General features: G+C 34.3%; 1 protein-coding gene and 2 pseudogenes across 1 annotated transcript; all 3 read left to right on the plus strand.

Annotated features, from left to right (window-relative positions):
- LOC104757336 lies at positions 4,884-7,336 on the plus strand (annotated as a pseudogene).
- Positions 10,960-11,681, plus strand: LOC104757338 (agamous-like MADS-box protein AGL29). Its single transcript, XM_010480068.2, has one exon. The coding sequence runs from the start codon at positions 11,061-11,063 to the stop codon at positions 11,598-11,600; it is 540 nt and encodes a 179-aa protein (XP_010478370.1). The 5' UTR covers positions 10,960-11,060; the 3' UTR covers positions 11,601-11,681.
- The window catches only part of LOC109129901, a 7,594-nt pseudogene continuing 6,719 nt past the window's right edge, over positions 16,521-17,395 (plus strand).

A 17,395-nucleotide genomic window follows, 5' to 3' on the forward strand; every position in this document is an offset into this window, starting at 1 on the left:
TGTCATCTTCCTTCCACCTTTAAGATCAGGAAAACTACCAGATGTTGCTTTCAGTTTGATGTTTCCTTTGGAATCTGTTACCGTGACAAACATGTTATTCCGCAACATCTTGATGTGGATGATCTCAGCATTTGTTTCAAGGTTTGGGCGATGGAAAGTAGAGAAATATCCCTGAGGTTCTCCGTCCTTCATCTTGTATCACTTCTCTAACAAGGTCTAGGTCGCTTGACTTCTCTCCGCTTGGAGAATTCTGATATGGTCACAAATACCTTATCAAAGATAGTAACAGAAATAGAGATGTGAAGCAGAAGAAAGAGGGATTAATGTGAAGATCAGAGTAAAGATGAGAGACGATGAGGAAGAAGATAAACATTCATTGTTCAATAATTCGATAACCTCTACAAGAGAACAAACACGAGATATAAAGAGAATGAATAAAGGGCTTAGACACATTATTTTAGCAGCCCATTAAGAACTAAACGAGGCCCAAATGGTCTCTTATCAATACCGTTCCCTCGAAGAACCACCTTGTCCTCAAGGTGGATAAAAATTAAACATATCTGGTGGCCTGGGAGAATAAGAAAATTCCTTGGTACAGAGCATCGGCAGCTTTACAAGGCCTAAGAGGGCTCCACTTAACTCGCCATTCCCAACCACATTGATCTTGTTCCAATCCATAATTGCCTCTTCTTCGTTTATCCTGAGCCATTTACTTGCACTACCCTGCACCACCTTCAACCAAGAAACTTCTTCTCCCTTCTTGAAAGTCTTGTGCTCCTCCTTATGATATCCTGTAACACCACTCATATTCGGAATCCTAACCGATGCAACCAACTTGTAAGCACCCATCTCTAGAGAGTTACAACAACCATTATCCGGTGCTTGAGATGTAGCAAGCTCTTCTTGACTTCCACCAAAGGTGATTCTTTGAAACTTGTGAATTTGGAGCAACTGTTCTGAAACTCCTCCACTAATGTCGTGACCTTTTCTAACATTGAACCTTGGAGACTTCTTAGGATCTTTGAAGCTTAGCTTCCTCTCTAGGCATTCTCCACTAATAGCCATACTCTCACCTTTTAAAGCTAACTTGTCCTCAAGGTAGTAAGCAATACTTCCCAAATTGTTTCCATGCTCACCTTCACTTTTCATTTTAACCTTTCTAGTATTTAGCTTAAGCTTTTCATCCTTTTCACAAAGAGTGATCCATTCCTGGTTATTAAAGAAGGAGAAGGTGTGTTTCTGCCAATTAACACAAGTCTCTCCCAGTTTGGATAGCCAAGTGTAATCCAAGATCAGATCCACCTCAGTCCTTGTCAAGTCTAATGTGAGAAAATCTTCAGTGATTTTAGCTCCTTGAAGCAACAAGCTAATTTTCTGGCAAGTGCTTTCACTCTTGATGAGCTGACCATGTCCCAAACAAACTGACCTGGGTTTTGTCATTCTCTTGGGAAGCCTAAGTCGAACAGCTAGCTCTTCTGAAATATAATTTTCTGTCGTTCTGGAGTCAACTTCTACCAACACTCTCTGACCTGAGATAAAGCCCCAGAACCTTAGACCCTTTCTCTTGGTACCTTGTCGCTTGACATCACTGTTCTACTTAACCCTTCTTAGCTGTGTACCCTCTTGTAACATGGCGAGACGCATTAACTCCTCATTTTCATCAAAAACAATTGAAACTTCTTTTCTCGTGTATCCGCTAATTTCCTCAAGCCACACAACAAGTTCCATTGCTTCTTAAAGTCGCTTGGGTTGCAAATTTCTGACCTCCATCTGCAATGGTTGAGCCACCCATGTTGAAACACATCCAACACATGTTCCTCTGGAATACTCATTGCCTCTCTATGCTTAGCTTCAAAAGCTCTGCAGTAACTAGCCACAGATCCTTCTTGTAGCATACCCGAGTATAGTGAGCATTATACCCAGCTTTGTCTCGGTTGCTCATTTGCTTCTTCTTTGATCATCCACTTGAATTATTTTCAACTTGTAGGAGAATTCTTTTCCCATATTCTCTTGACCCAACGACCTGTTTCTCCTTCTAAGAGAGAATACACAATACTTAACCACTCATTTTTAGGATTCTGACTTGCAGCAAAATAAGTCTCCAAGCCGTTGATCCACCTAAATAAGTCTTTCTTAAAGCACTTTGACAGCCCAGCTTCTTGAAAACCTTTTTTTTTCCCATGAGGACTTTGTTCACTCTCTCTCAGACCTGTATAGCCTTGTTTCTTGAAACTCATGGTGGCCATTTTTCCATTCTGGATCCTTCAAAGACATGTCATCATGGTTCGGTTGTAGAGCTAATCTTTGAAACCCAATGTAGATGACTAATGCAGCATCAATGCCATCACTCAATCGCTGAGGTTTCATCCCAATGTTTTCGCATGCCTCCGTAGATTTTGTCCAGAGCATTGACTCATTCCTTCAGTTACCATTTCTGTTCACCGCCCTTGAATCATGAATCATGACATTACTCACACGCTGATGGACTGTATTGGCACGAGAAACAACTCCAAATTGTCTCCCTGATCTACTTCTAACCTTCACATCCTCATCAATGTCATGTGATTGAGACCCATCATATCCAACAGAAGAATCCATGTAACTACCATTTCCAACATCATCGTGATTCCACTGGTATAACAACATCTGCGGTTGGATTCCAGAATCAAACCCAAGAGATCTAGAAGGTTTACCTCGTTCCTTCACTAAACATTTGCTGATTTTTGCTTCACGGAAGTTGACGTGTTGCCTCTTACGGATTTTCTTCTTCCTGGCCTTATGGTAGCTGCGTGTGACATGATTTCTCTCTTCCCTTGGAGCTTGGACAGCGATTGGAAGCTCAGAGATCCATGGACTGAAAGAAGCCTCTGGCAACGCAGTGTTCACCAAGTGTTCGACAGAAGTCCCAAGAGGAATTTCTGTGGATTTTCTTGGTGTCGGCTCTGAATGTGGACGATCTAGACTCGTCGTGATGGGTTTTTGGATAGATGGAAGAAGATCTGGACTCACCGTAGTAGTTTGATGAGCAGCTGACGGACGATCTGGACTCGCCAAGTTGGTTTGTAGGCCGACGAGGTTTTGTCGACACTTCCGATTGGTTCTCATTATCTCTTTCAGCTGAAACCTAATTTCATCACACATCTATAGGATTCGATCGCAAACCTCACCACTGATATTCATTTCTTAGCTTTTTTTTTTCTTAACTTGAGTTTGTACAACTCTCAGATAGAAAGCACCAATTTGATATGGTCAAAAATGTCTTATCAAAGATAGTAACAGAAATAGAGATGTGAAGCAGAAGAATGAGGGATTAAGGTGAAGATCAGAGTAAAGAAGAGAGACGATGAGGAAGAAGATAAACATTCATTGTTCAATAATTCGATAAACTCTACAAGAGAACAAACAAGAGATATAAAGAGAAAGAATAAAAGGCTTAGACACATTATTTTAACAGTCCATTAAGAACTAAACGAGGCCCAAATGGTCTCTTATCAAATTCTCCTTGAGAAGTGAAGATTGAGTAAAATTCTCGTAACTAGATTAAAAACCCACCAGAAAATCTATTTGGTTGATGTTTGGTATGTGAAATTTTCTGCAGGTTTGGCCATTTCATGATTTTGGACCGGTTGGACGAACCCCTTCTTAGCTCATGAATTAGCTTGGTCCTTGTTATAATTGATTTCTTACTTTGACTATGATTTTCTGCAATTAAATTTAGTCACTTTACATGATCAAACCGGGGTTTTAAATACGTAACGGTAACGGCATTTCAATTCTTGATGGATTTAACTCGGTTAAACATAAACCGGTTTGAAATTGGTTTAGGATTGTACTAGGGGTGTCATAATGGGTTTAAATTAATGGGTTAACTCAAACCAAACCAACCCAAAAACTTATTGAGTTGATAATTTGAGTATTAATGGGTTAATGAGTCAAATTGGTTAATGAGTTTAGTGGATTGGGTTGAAATGGATTGGATTAAAATGAGTTTATGGGTTAACTCAAACCAAACCAACCCAAAAACTTATTGAGTTGATAATTTGAGTATTAATGGGTTAATGAGTCAAATTGGTTAATGAGTTTAGTGGATTGGGTTGAAATGGATTGGATTAAAATGAGTTTATGGGTTAACTCAAACCAAACCAACCCAAAAACTTATTGAGTTGATAATTTGAGTATTAATGGGTTAATGAGTCAAATTGGTTAATGAGTTTAGTGGATTGGGTTGAAATGGATTGGATTAAAATGAGTTTATGGGTTAACTCAAACCAAACCAACCCAAAAACTTATTGAGTTGATAATTTGAGTATTAATGGGTTAATGAGTCAAATTGGTTAATGAGTTTAGTGGATTGGGTTGAAATGGATTGGATTAAAATGAGTTTATGGGTTAACTCAAACCAAACCAACCCAAAAACTTATTGAGTTGATAATTTGAGTATTAATGGGTTAATGAGTCAAATTGGTTAATGAGTTTAGTGGATTGGGTTGAAATGGATTGGATTAAAATGAGTTTATGGGTTAACTCAAACCAAACCAACCCAAAAACTTATTGAGTTGATAATTTGAGTATTAATGGGTTAATGAGTCAAATTGGTTAATGAGTTTAGTGGATTGGGTTGAAATGGATTGGATTAAAATGAGTTTATGGGTTAACTCAAACCAAACCAACCCAAAAACTTATTGAGTTGATAATTTGAGTATTAATGGGTTAATGAGTCAAATTGGTTAATGAGTTTAGTGGATTGGGTTGAAATGGATTGGATTAAAATGAGTTTATGGGTTAACTCAAACCAAACCATTGAATTAATTTTGACTAACAAATTAAACCAATTTTTCATTATGAACAAAACCCAAACCAATTTTTCATTAACTTTTTTCTGCATTCTCTTCTTCTTCGATCTCTCTCTTTTCGCTCTCTCTCCCACTTCTTCTTCGATCTCTCTGTTTTCGCTCTCTCTCCCACTTCTTCTTTGATCGACGGCTTCGGAGATCATGGGTATGATTTAAATTTTGATTTTTCTAGCTTAAATTGTGTTCATGGGTATATTGGCTTATGCAATTGGGTTTGGCTGTTGATTAGCAAGAATTAGAACCGTGATTAATGGCTTATGGGTTTAGAATTAGAATTGACTTGGTGTTGTTGTTCTAGCTGTGATTTGTTGTTCTAGCTCTTATGATTCCTATTGAAGGCTTTGAATCCAATTGTATTTGGGGTTCTTCTATTGGGTTTTTTTTGGATTAGCTTATGTATGTTTTGAACTGGAATAAGCTAAAGTGGGTTTTTGATTTTCGTTGAGTTTGTAATTGTTTCATTCATGGGTACTAATTAAATTGTTGTGAAAACGTGTTCTTGACCTGTGTTTGTTTCTGGGATCGATATGTGGAAAGATTCTCAATTTTGGGTTTGATTTGGTCTCAGATGATTAGTTTGTGTAGCTTAGTAATCCATTTCTGCACTTTCAGATTTGTTTGGTCTTTTTTATGTTTCTGAAATCTTCTTCTTCTGGCATTGTTAGTTTTTGTTTCATCAGTTTTTGGTTATGTGGTTTCTGAAATCTTCTTCTTCTAGCTCTTATGTTTCTGAAATTGTTGTGACCGAAGGTTGCTTAATGAGACATATATCATGTTTATGATAAACAATTTATGAATAAAATTACATAAGCTTTGATGATTTATAAAATTACACAAAGCCTAATTTCTGATTATGATATAAAATGGATCAACTCATTTAACCCATTAATCCATTAAGCTAAATGAGTTTGTGGGTTGATCCAAACCATTTGCTTAATGAGTTGAGTTGATTCATTATCTATTTAATATTAAATCTCTATGGTTATGGGTTGGTTTGGGTTGGTTTACCCAACTTGACACCCCTAGATTGTCCCAAAGCTAACCGAAAACACCATTGGCTCAGGTTCTTCTCCACTATAACGATTCGACTCAAAAGTCTCAGACTTTCGCGAAATCGAGATATATAAAGTTGCAGACTTTTTTGAAATGAAGTGAGATTAGATTAGCTTAATAATGAATTGAGACTACCCTTGTTCCCAAATCTCGATTCAGTCGATTTAATTGAAGAAATCGGGAAAAAATGGCGTCTCCGTCGTCGTCGTCGTTCTGGAGCATAGCTTCTCGACAAGCCATGAACAGTGGTTTGTTTATCACGAAACTCTACTGCTTCCTTCATGTAACCACTAACTATCTCGGATTCATGGCTTATGTGAGTCCCCCCCCCCCCCCCCCCCCCNCTCACCCCCAAATCTTCCTTCTTTATTTCGTTACTCTTAGTCTTAACTCATCTCCGCTGTTTAAAAAATCTTCTCTTTTTGAGATCAGGCTTATGGTCCGAGCATGATTCAGACCGTATCACAACTATATCTCCACGACTCGGTTTCTGATACCGTTTAGAGATTCCAGAGAACCCTAATAAGACTCCGATCAAGAGAGTTATTGGTATTGAAGGTGATTGTATTAGCTTTGTGGTTGATCCACTCAAGAGCGATAAATCTCAAACCATTGTGGTATGTTTTTTTGTTTCTTCTTTGACTTCACTTCACTTTGTTCTTCTTGCTTATGATTCAGATCTATGAATGAATATTCTGTTGAGACTTGAGAGTAGTACTGAGTTGGTAACTTGAGTGATTAGAGTTTTAAAAACAAGCTGTTTCAGTTTCAGTAATGTTTGGTGTTTTAATCAGTATTGAGCTTTAGCTGTTGCAATTCTTGGAATGATTCTTTTAAGTTATGTTAATGCTATTGGTGTACATACATTATAGATTGTTTAGTTTCAATTAGTTGTTGCCAAATAGAGAAGTTAGTTTGTTGGATTTGTGGCGATTTGATCTTTCCATGGATGTTTTTTGTTTGGTTACAGGTTCCTAAAGGACATGTCTTTGTTCAAGGTGACTATACTCATAACTCAAGAGACTCAAGAACCTTTGGTCCTGTACCATACGGTCTTATTCAAGGCAGAGTGCTTTGGAGGGTATAAGCTTTTTTTTTTGTCATTAACGTTATACTATACTATATGATCGTATGATACAAATTTTAGTAGAATTAAGTGTTATGCGGTATTTGCATTTGCTTTGGTGAACTGTTTGGCTGATCTTTGGTATGTGAAATTCTGTGCAGGTTTGGCCATTTCAGGATTTTGGACCGCTTGGACCAACCCCTTCTGAGCTCACGAATTAGCTTGGTCCTAAACTCCTTATTATAATTGACTAGAGGCTCTTTTGTAAGAATTTATGTGTCGATGTGTTTTTAGTATTTGTATTTTCAGATTTACTAAATAAAGTTCACGTAGCTATAGTTGACAAAGCAATTTACCTACCAAATTGTTAAATCTCTAAAACATGGAAAAACTTATCTATGAAAAATATATGGTACGTCACATCTGAAAAATAATAATAGGATGTGTCGGCCTAATGGAAAAATATGCAATGTCATACTTCTAACTCTTACAAAGTGTGATAAGGAAAAGAGATTTTAACGTTTACACCGTTTTTTAAATAATAATTACCCTTTGAAGATTTTCATTGGAGCACTATACGTTTACTACAACGACAAAATCACAACGGAAACGTATATTTGATAGCTCTTAGTAGATATATCTTCATAGGTAGTTAAAGTATAGTCTGCTACTATATAACAGAATTCAACATATTCAATCATTGTGCTCCATAACACAATGCTGAGACCCAAAGAGAAAAAGAGTTTGATCTCGAAATTACTGTAGTTGTGGTCCTTCCTTGTGGAATACAACACTGGTGAATGAAGGAGGTTTCTTTAAAAGCTTTAAGCTTCATTATACTTGATAGTTAATCTTTAGTGTTTGATATATAGTTAATTTCACAAGAAAATATTGATACAAATATGCATTCATTTTTTTTTTTAATGTTCCTTTTTGTCTTTACGTTCATAGCCTGGCTGGAAATAAGTGAGTAAGTTAAAAAAGGATATTAGTTTGATGTGGCAAGATTTTAGGATGGTAGATTTTTGCTGAGGTGGACAGCTTAAAGGCCTAAGTCCCTTTTATTAGTAGTAGTTTGAACAATATGTTGTTGTGTGTTTAAAAAATATTAGGGAACATGATTGATTCAGGGTTGTACCCATATAATAACGGAGGTAGTAGTTAATTCAAAGTTAGATGACTGTTGCAGCAAATGTTTTGATAACATAACATACACAGGTATTATAAATATGCATATTTGAATCAAATATATATATACATAAGATACGAAACTATAGCAGAATTTTGGATCTCAATTCTTTTTGTTATATAGCCACTCTCGTTATTAGCTTAGCTTAACCCAAGTGTAAGATCATTAATCATTATTAACTCCCAAACTACTCCAAATATAGCTACAACGTGTTGTACCATAAGCTCTTGATCACAGATGTATAGTTTAAATTACTCCAAATCACAGATGTATNGTTTACTACAACGACAAAATCACAACGGAAACGTATATTTGATAGCTCTTAGTAGATATATCTTCATAGGTAGTTAAAGTATAGTCTGCTACTATATAACAGAATTCAACATATTCAATCATTGTGCTCCATAACACAATGCTGAGACCCAAAGAGAAAAAGAGTTTGATCTCGAAATTACTGTAGTTGTGGTCCTTCCTTGTGGAATACAACACTGGTGAATGAAGGAGGTTTCTTTAAAAGCTTTAAGCTTCATTATACTTGATAGTTAATCTTTAGTGTTTGATATATAGTTAATTTCACAAGAAAATATTGATACAAATATGCATTCATTTTTTTTTTTAATGTTCCTTTTTGTCTTTACGTTCATAGCCTGGCTGGAAATAAGTGAGTAAGTTAAAAAAGGATATTAGTTTGATGTGGCAAGATTTTAGGATGGTAGATTTTTGCTGAGGTGGACAGCTTAAAGGCCTAAGTCCCTTTTATTAGTAGTAGTTTGAACAATATGTTGTTGTGTGTTTAAAAAATATTAGGGAACATGATTGATTCAGGGTTGTACCCATATAATAACGGAGGTAGTAGTTAATTCAAAGTTAGATGACTGTTGCAGCAAATGTTTTGATAACATAACATACACAGGTATTATAAATATGCATATTTGAATCAAATATATATATACATAAGATACGAAACTATAGCAGAATTTTGGATCTCAATTCTTTTTGTTATATAGCCACTCTCGTTATTAGCTTAGCTTAACCCAAGTGTAAGATCATTAATCATTATTAACTCCCAAACTACTCCAAATATAGCTACAACGTGTTGTACCATAAGCTCTTGATCACAGATGTATAGTTTAAATTACTCCAAATCACAGATGTATCATAAATACTGACTAAACAACCCTCTAGTGAAACCAACATCATGATTATATAACCAAACTCTCTATGCAACGATTAGTTCCAAGTTGAGGGAAAAATAATCCATGAGATGCCATGATCATTAATATAGACCGTAACTTGTCAAAGAGTAAATCAAGTTATCGACTGTAACTTGTAAAAGAGTTAATCATCACATTATTTCAATATTTTATATCAATAGTTTCCAGTAAAAATATGATTATTCATTAATATGGTTGCATTATATATAAGATTCGAGAGCCAAAATTTTCCCCAGTCGAAGATTTCTAGGAAATGAAATCACCATATACAATCAAGACAAAATAATAAAATGAAGAACAAAAATCACCTAACAAAAATGGATGCTTTGGGAGTGATTCCTTTGATAAATCTCTCCAATAAGTAAGTGGATGGCATATTGTTGAAGATAAACTGAAATCTATTCATTGATAAGTAGTTGGATGTGACTATGGTGACTTTGACCCGAAGGCAAGAAAATACTAAGCCTAAGTCACATAGCAAAGGAGAATTATGCAAATAATGGAATTAAGTCGTTTGGAAAGCAATAGGGGAAGACAATAAAAGGATGTGCGTGAGTCTCTTCTTTTCATCCTTCTACACCATCACATGTACTATAACAAAATAGAAGAGGCAAACCAAATTAAGAAATAAGCATAGAGTATAAGCATAGAAATAGGCAAACGTTATTCGATCAAAATTTAAAAAAAAACAATCTGGGATTATCGAAAATATTGCATACGAAACCTTACCTTACCTTTTTTTTTTTTGGTTTAAAATTAAAACAAAAGATGTAAGAAACTTGGTAAGCAGATAAATCGACCAGAGAGATCTAAATCTTTCTCGCGATCACCGACCATATAGCTTCTTAATTAATCTAGCTACATCCCTATTTTTTTTTGGTAAATTTCAGTTCAAGAGTAGGGGTATCGAATGCAACCCTTCTCTCGGTACAATGTATCCCCAAATTATAAGAACTAAAACTCTAGTCAGATAAACACTAAAACGATAGACCTAGCCGTCATATGAAAGAGATGACGGCCGATGGAGGTAAGGTAATCACTGAATCACATATGGATTTGGTCATTCTGGGTTTTAAAGAAGAAGTACATAGACGCTTCTGCTTCAAGTCACAATGTAAAAGGTTATCACAAGATTTTGTGAAAACTAACCCACTTAAGAGCTGATGTGGCAAGATTTTAGGATGGTAGATTTTTGCTGAGGTGGATAGCTTAAAAGGTCTCAAATTGTCCCTTTTGTTAGTATTAATTTCTTACTTTAACTAGTATGATTTTTTTGTAATTAATTTTAGTGACTTTACATAAAAGTTTCTTAATTTTTTTTTGGTATGGATGTCAAGTTTATCATATTGTGTTCAAAGTTCAAACTTTTCTTTTATGGTATGAGTATTATGTTTATTATATAGGTATCAAGTTCTGAATTTTTGACTGACATAAGTAGCATAAATGTTCAAAAATTGCAAACATTAATCTAAGAATTGACAGAAAAAGAAAGGTAAAATAGAATCAATCTAAGAATTGACTACTTTAATGCAAATCTAATGTGGACCAATCTTTTTCATCTATATAAAACCAAATCTTGCATTCACAAAATTATATTCCTAAGGTAAAAGGGATTGAAAATTTCTCTTAATTTTTTCTTTTCTTTTTTGAGTAAACAAACTCATATTTTTTTGTTTTACCCCAAAATGAGTTCCAAGAAAACCAAAGGAAAGCAAAGGATCAAGATAAAGAAGATTGAAAAAGACGAAGACAGGTTGGTCACACTGTCAAAGCGTCGCAATGGTATCTACACCAAGCTCAGTGAGCTCGCTATTCTCTGCGGCGCCGACTTTGCATTTCTCGGGTACTCTGGCTCCGGGAAACCATATACATTCGGCAGTCCATCCTTCCAAGCCGTTGTGGAGCGGTTTCTCAACGGCGAAGCCTCCTCGTCGTCTTCTCATTTGCAACGATCGTTCTTTGATGCTCACCACAAAGCGAAGATTCAAGAGCTTTGCGAATTGTACAACAGTTTGGTGGACAAGGCACGTGAAGAGGAAGCGGAAGAGGTGAAGGCGGCTGCGTCCGTGGAGCCGTTGCCTGAAGATGCGTGGTGGAAAGTGAATCCGATGGCGGTGACTGATGAGGAAGAGAGTAAACAGTTGCTGGAGAAGTTCGAAGGGCTCTATGACAAACTGTGTGATGAAGTTGCTGTTAGGAACCAGAGAGAAGATGCTGCTGCGTAAAGATAACAAATGATCCCTCCATAGCTTTGTAGTCCTTATGATTATGATAGTCATGTTTTCTTGATTTAGTTTTCTAACTGGTCAAAGATTATGTGCACTCTTTAATAAAACATAAATATTTTATTTTAATGTTATTTTGGAAAAATACAACAAAGACAAAAACTAAAATAATAATCAAATTCTACTATTATAATTACTCTGGTCAGTCCACCGAAATGTTCTTAAAGAATTTATCATCAAAAAATAAATGAAAAATAAAATAATAATTACTACTAATAAAATGGACAATTTGAGGCTTTTCCTTGTGTCCACCTCAGCTTTTCAATATTTCCTATGGAGTTGCCATGTCAGCATCTCTAGAATCATTTGAAAACAACCACAGACCTAAATAATTAAGATCAGACCTCTTACGCTTCCCTAGGATTTTCGTTACAAGTTCCTCTTCTCTAAATGGGCTTTCAACAACCACCTCTCCATTGCAATCACGATTACTCTCCCCTTGATCATTTACCTCATGTGGTGGCGTACAATGTTGTCGGGATCCGCTTTTGGATTTAAGCAAAGAGAAGGGCGAGAGATAGAGTCATAGAGTAAACAATGGTAAATCTTCACAAAATCGCTTTCCCTGGGATTATAAAGGTTCATGTTTTCCTGTAGAAATCGCTTTCACAGTTTTCATAGTTGCTTAGATTGTTATTCAATCCAGCTGTTATGTCTCTCGATATTCAACTTTAGACATAATTTTTCATACCTACTAATATATTTGTAAATGCCACTTCTAACAATATATAGGGTGTGAATGGTTGCAGCGGTCAGGGCGGCCAAATCTGTCTACGGACAGGACCGCTTTTAATTTACCATTCAACAAATATAGTCCACAGTGGTGCGGTCTAAATAAAGTAGAGACAAGACCGCTGCGGACTAACTGCGGACTGCTTTTGTATACAAATAGAACTGGTCCGCAGCGGTCTGTAGTCCGCCCCAAAAATAGAGCGGTCCAGACCGCAGACAGATTTGACCGCCCTGACCGCAGTTACCATTCAAACCCATAGAGTAGTAAAAGCAGGAGGCAAAACTATATACTCTTCAATGTTTTGGTCTATGATAAATCACAATTGATGGAGACCATGACTCTTGCAATTTCAAGAGATGATCCACCTCTCTTATCCTTTTGACTCAAGGTACATGTCTAAATTCTCTTCTTTAATCTTACACTTTAAGAGACCATATAGTTTTTGGTTCGTTATTTGTAATTATAATTTGTAACTACATGACTCAAGGTACATGTTTTCTCTTCTCCTAATATACACTTTTTTGTTCTTTAAAGAGGTCAACACTTTTAGATGGTAAACAGAGGCTATCCCACTCTTATATTTTTGTCACTTTGCTTATCTTCTTTAAATGAAGTTGTCTTTGTGCATGATGCAGTTATTTATTCAAAAGGCAAACAAAGTGTTTGGTAATAGATTCGGGCAAATCTTAAGGTATGGTAATTAACTGCTGAAATCTTAACTATCAACAATCTGAATAATGAGAGTATGCTGAGAGTTTTTAATGATATTTCCTTTTGTCATTTCATGAATCCAACGCAATTTTCCCTCGGATTATGACAAGGCATGTGAAGATCTGACAAGTTCAACTCACTTAGTATGTTCTCATTTTGTGAGTAACGACATTACTTTTCCTGGCACATAGTTCTGTAAAGAACAAAGCGTAGCTTAATTATTGTCAACCAGACAATGACTCCAAGCGAAGTTTAAGAGGTGTGCGGTGCGGTTGAAAACGACAGTGATTTAATATAGATCCTAAAAGACAGAGACAAGAGACCTCTAGAGATTCTACTTCGAGGTCTTTGGCAATTATATTTACAGTGTCAAAATCTCCAAATTATCTTTGTTATATATGGTGAACACTTTATGCTATTTACCTCTATAAGAAATGGTGAATACATAAAGCTATTTAAACAAAAGAAAACCACGTAAAAGACCCTACAGGTATGCAGAGCATCCATGTTGTAGTGAATTTTTTAACCATCCATACTCTAAGTCATGTATATTTTCTCTCTTTTTATGCTACAAAAAGCATGTGCTCTATTAATATTAGAAAAACCAATGGTCCTTTGTTTGTTGTTTCATCTTTTTCTTTGCATCATTAATTAAGCTTGGCAGGGAGAAGTTTCCCAACTGAACAGTCTGAATGAAGTGATTAGTTTTAAGTTGATTAAATTGTGTGTTGTTTCATTGTTTGGTGCGAAGCGTCTTTCTGTGTATGTGGGTTTGGAAAACTCATGATCTACGTCGTATCTTCGAAATTCTACTATATCGTGTTGTACTTTACATTTGCAGTTCTCTACCAGTTAACGGTTAGTGATTTGGTTTTATTTATGAGCACCAGAACTTGCGTTACTTCTTCTTCTTTTCTGTGTCAACACAACCAAAACTCCCATATACTCATTTCGTCCAGATAAATAAAAAGTATATAAAATATACTATTGGAAAAAAATACGAGAGATGTATTAGATGAGAACAATACTATATAGACTAATAATAAATATACATATATATGTAGATAATATATTAAATAAATTACAATGAAGAAAATATGAATGGATAAACTTAAACAATTAATAGTACCATCTAACTTTAACTAAACTGATAAATAGTGCATCACATGATTTTCTTGCATGGATAATCAAGAAACTAAAAAAAAAAAAAAACCAACTTAATCAACTTAAAATATCAATCTTCAAATATGTCGGGTGTAGCCCGCAGCCCAGTTTAACCCCTAGTCTAAAATATTAAAAGACAAATCAAAAAAGCTGACGTTAACTTTGAGAAATTTGATTTTTTCTTAAGTACCCTTAATGAAAAATACACTTAAAATATTTTCGACCAAGTTTTTCTCCCCTATTTCAGATGCACAAACGCAACACATTCACTTTTAGATTTAGAATTATCCATTTGCCATTAATAAAAATCAATTCTAGACCTTTTCCCATTTTCTAATTTGTTAAATTTTTTTTTTTAAAATGAAATTATATGAATGAAAAATCATAAACTAGTTTTAATTAAAAAAAGGTCTAAATCTGATATAAATGGGTTTTTGAAAGAATCTTATAAAAAGTACACCGACATATTCAAAACACTAAAAACATAAGTTATTCACCAATATAAGTACTAAATACCCTAACCATTCTCCATAACTCCAAAACAAAGAAACAGAAAAAAAAACTCTAAATTACTATCATGTTCTCGAATTTATATTTGTATTATAATCTTGATCTTTTATTGTTCATCGGATTCTAATTATTTATATCCTCTTTTGTAGTATTTGTATTGAACGCAAGATCATGCATACCTAAATATTTGTGTATGGTTTATTTCCTTTTTAGAATAAGTACATTGTCAGATGTTTCATGGTTTGATTTATACTTTTGTAAGCTAATACAAATTTATTATGTTTCAGGTGAGTTCGTAGATGATCATGATTTTAGATCCACAAATTTGTATACAAAAAAACAGGTATTGTTTGTTTAAAAAAAAAAACCCTAATCTTATTTCTTTGATACATTGAAGATGCTAACTTTTAATGCTAATGTTTATAGTTGCAGAAAAGTTACGGTTGGTGCTAATAATGAGAGATTTTTGGTATTTTCATAACTAACACTTTTACCACCAATTTTTAAAAAAATACTTCTATGTTTGTTGCTTACATTTATTTATTTTATAAACTAACACGCAGAAAAAGCGAGGCCAAGCAAACCTCGATCTTTGATTACAGCCTCTCCATCGTTTAAAAGAGGTGTGTTTGGTTATTCTTAAATTTTGTTTATTATTAATATTTTGCCAACGATAAATCTAATACATAATTTGGGTTTCAGATGAATCTATTGATGATTGTACAAAGAAAAACATGTGTCGTTTTTCTTAAAAAAAGAAACTAATCTTATTCCTTTGATACATTAATGATGCTAGCATTTATAGCTATTGTTTATAGTTGCAGAAAAGCTACGGTTGGTTCTAATAATAATGAAAGATTTGAGGTATTTTCTATAACAGACGATTTTACTACTGTTTTGTAAAAAAATTCCATGTTTGTGGCTTATTTATGTTGCCTTATAAGTAATAGATCAAAGATGCAAGGTCAGGAAACCATCGATCTTTGATTACTGCCTCTCAATCGTTTATAATAGGTATGTTTTGTTATTTTTAATTTTTATTTGTTATTAATGTTTGGCCAACTATAAAAGCTTATTCATGTTTTTTTTTGTTTTCAGATGAATCTATTGGTGATCGTGATTGTAGATCTACAAATTTGAATTCATTCAGATATAGGTTTTGTTATAAAATAACCCTAACCCTTATTTTTAATATCATAATAAAACTAACGATTACGCCTAATTGTAAAATTTGCAGAAAAGCTATGGTGTTTCCTAATTATAGAAGATTTATGGTAATTCTGAAACAGTAATTAATTGTTTAATATAATATATATTTTATGAATAATGGTAATTTTTGTTACTGATATAACATTATTATACATACTTTCTCTTTTAAACTAATAGAAAGAAGATGGAGATATATTTGTATTTGTATTTGATTACCATAAAGATGGAGATAAATACAGGTTAATAAAATTTATAAGGGATATTGATGGAAATATGAGATATTAATTGTACTTTAATAAATTTCTAATTGGATAAATTTGAATGAGAAATATATCTTAAAAAAATGTAACTGTTACATATTCACGAATGTTAGTGAAGAAAGATGTAATATCAAGATGCGCATTAAAAGTCGTTATGATAAACATATATAATATAAGTTTAATATTATCGTTTGAATAGATAGATATTAATCTAATAGTTGTAAGGTTTTTAAACTTACAGAAAACGTGAGACTTCGCAAGGAACGTAATAGCATGGATGCGAGTGCTCTCGCCACTTTTTCTAAGTGGCTACGTGATATCAGGGATGGCAAAATTAATGAGACAAATAATGGAGATGTCGAGATTGAAATTCTGGAGGATTTATTAATTATAACAAGTGGTAATCCTATTCAAGCAATTGTTGAAGAAATCTACGGTGAATCTTTTGCAAGTAGGTCTGATCCAAAGTTATTTAGTGAAAGAGCTATTCTTACCCCAAAAAATGATGATGTTGATCAAATAAATCAATATATGCTTACTAAGCTATCAAGTATAATATCTTAATAAGATATATAATTATTTTAAGAAGTTACTAAAATTTATTACAAATTATTTTTTATTTACAGGTGTAGAAAGACAATATCTTAGCTCAGATAGTATTGAAACGTATGATACAAGTGCTTATGATGATATGATCTACACTCAGGAATTCTTAAACAGCGTACAAGTTTCTAGATTGCCTATCCATGTTCTAACGTTGAAAATATGAGCATTTGTCATGTTGCTAAGGAATATAGATCCTAAGGGAGGTTTGTGTAACAGTACGAGGTTGATTGTTACTCAGATAGCCAATCATGTTATCGAAGCAAGAATCGTGACGAGAAAAAAGGTTGGTGATAAAGTACTTATCCCTAGGATGTTTGTGAGTCCACCCGATGAAAAGTTTTCCTTTCGTATAAGGCGACAACAGTTTTCCGTTACCGTTGCGTTTGCAATCACTATTAACAAAAGTCAGGGTCAGACGCTAGAGAATGTTGGATTGTTCCTACCGAAACCAGTCTTTACGCATGGGCAGTTTTATGTTGTCTTCTCTTGAGTCACAACCAGAAAATGCTTAAAGGTTTTAATTACAGATAAAGATAGGATAT

This window comes from Camelina sativa, chromosome 17, assembly GCF_000633955.1.
Source record: "Camelina sativa cultivar DH55 chromosome 17, Cs, whole genome shotgun sequence".
In the NCBI taxonomy this organism is placed as follows: Eukaryota; Viridiplantae; Streptophyta; class Magnoliopsida; order Brassicales; family Brassicaceae; genus Camelina; species Camelina sativa.

What these genes read in the sequence shown, in the direction of transcription:
- LOC104757338 (XM_010480068.2), top strand. Translation starts at nt 11,061, where the DNA reads ATGAGTTCCAAGAAAACCAAAGGAAAGCAAAGGATCAAGATAAAGAAG.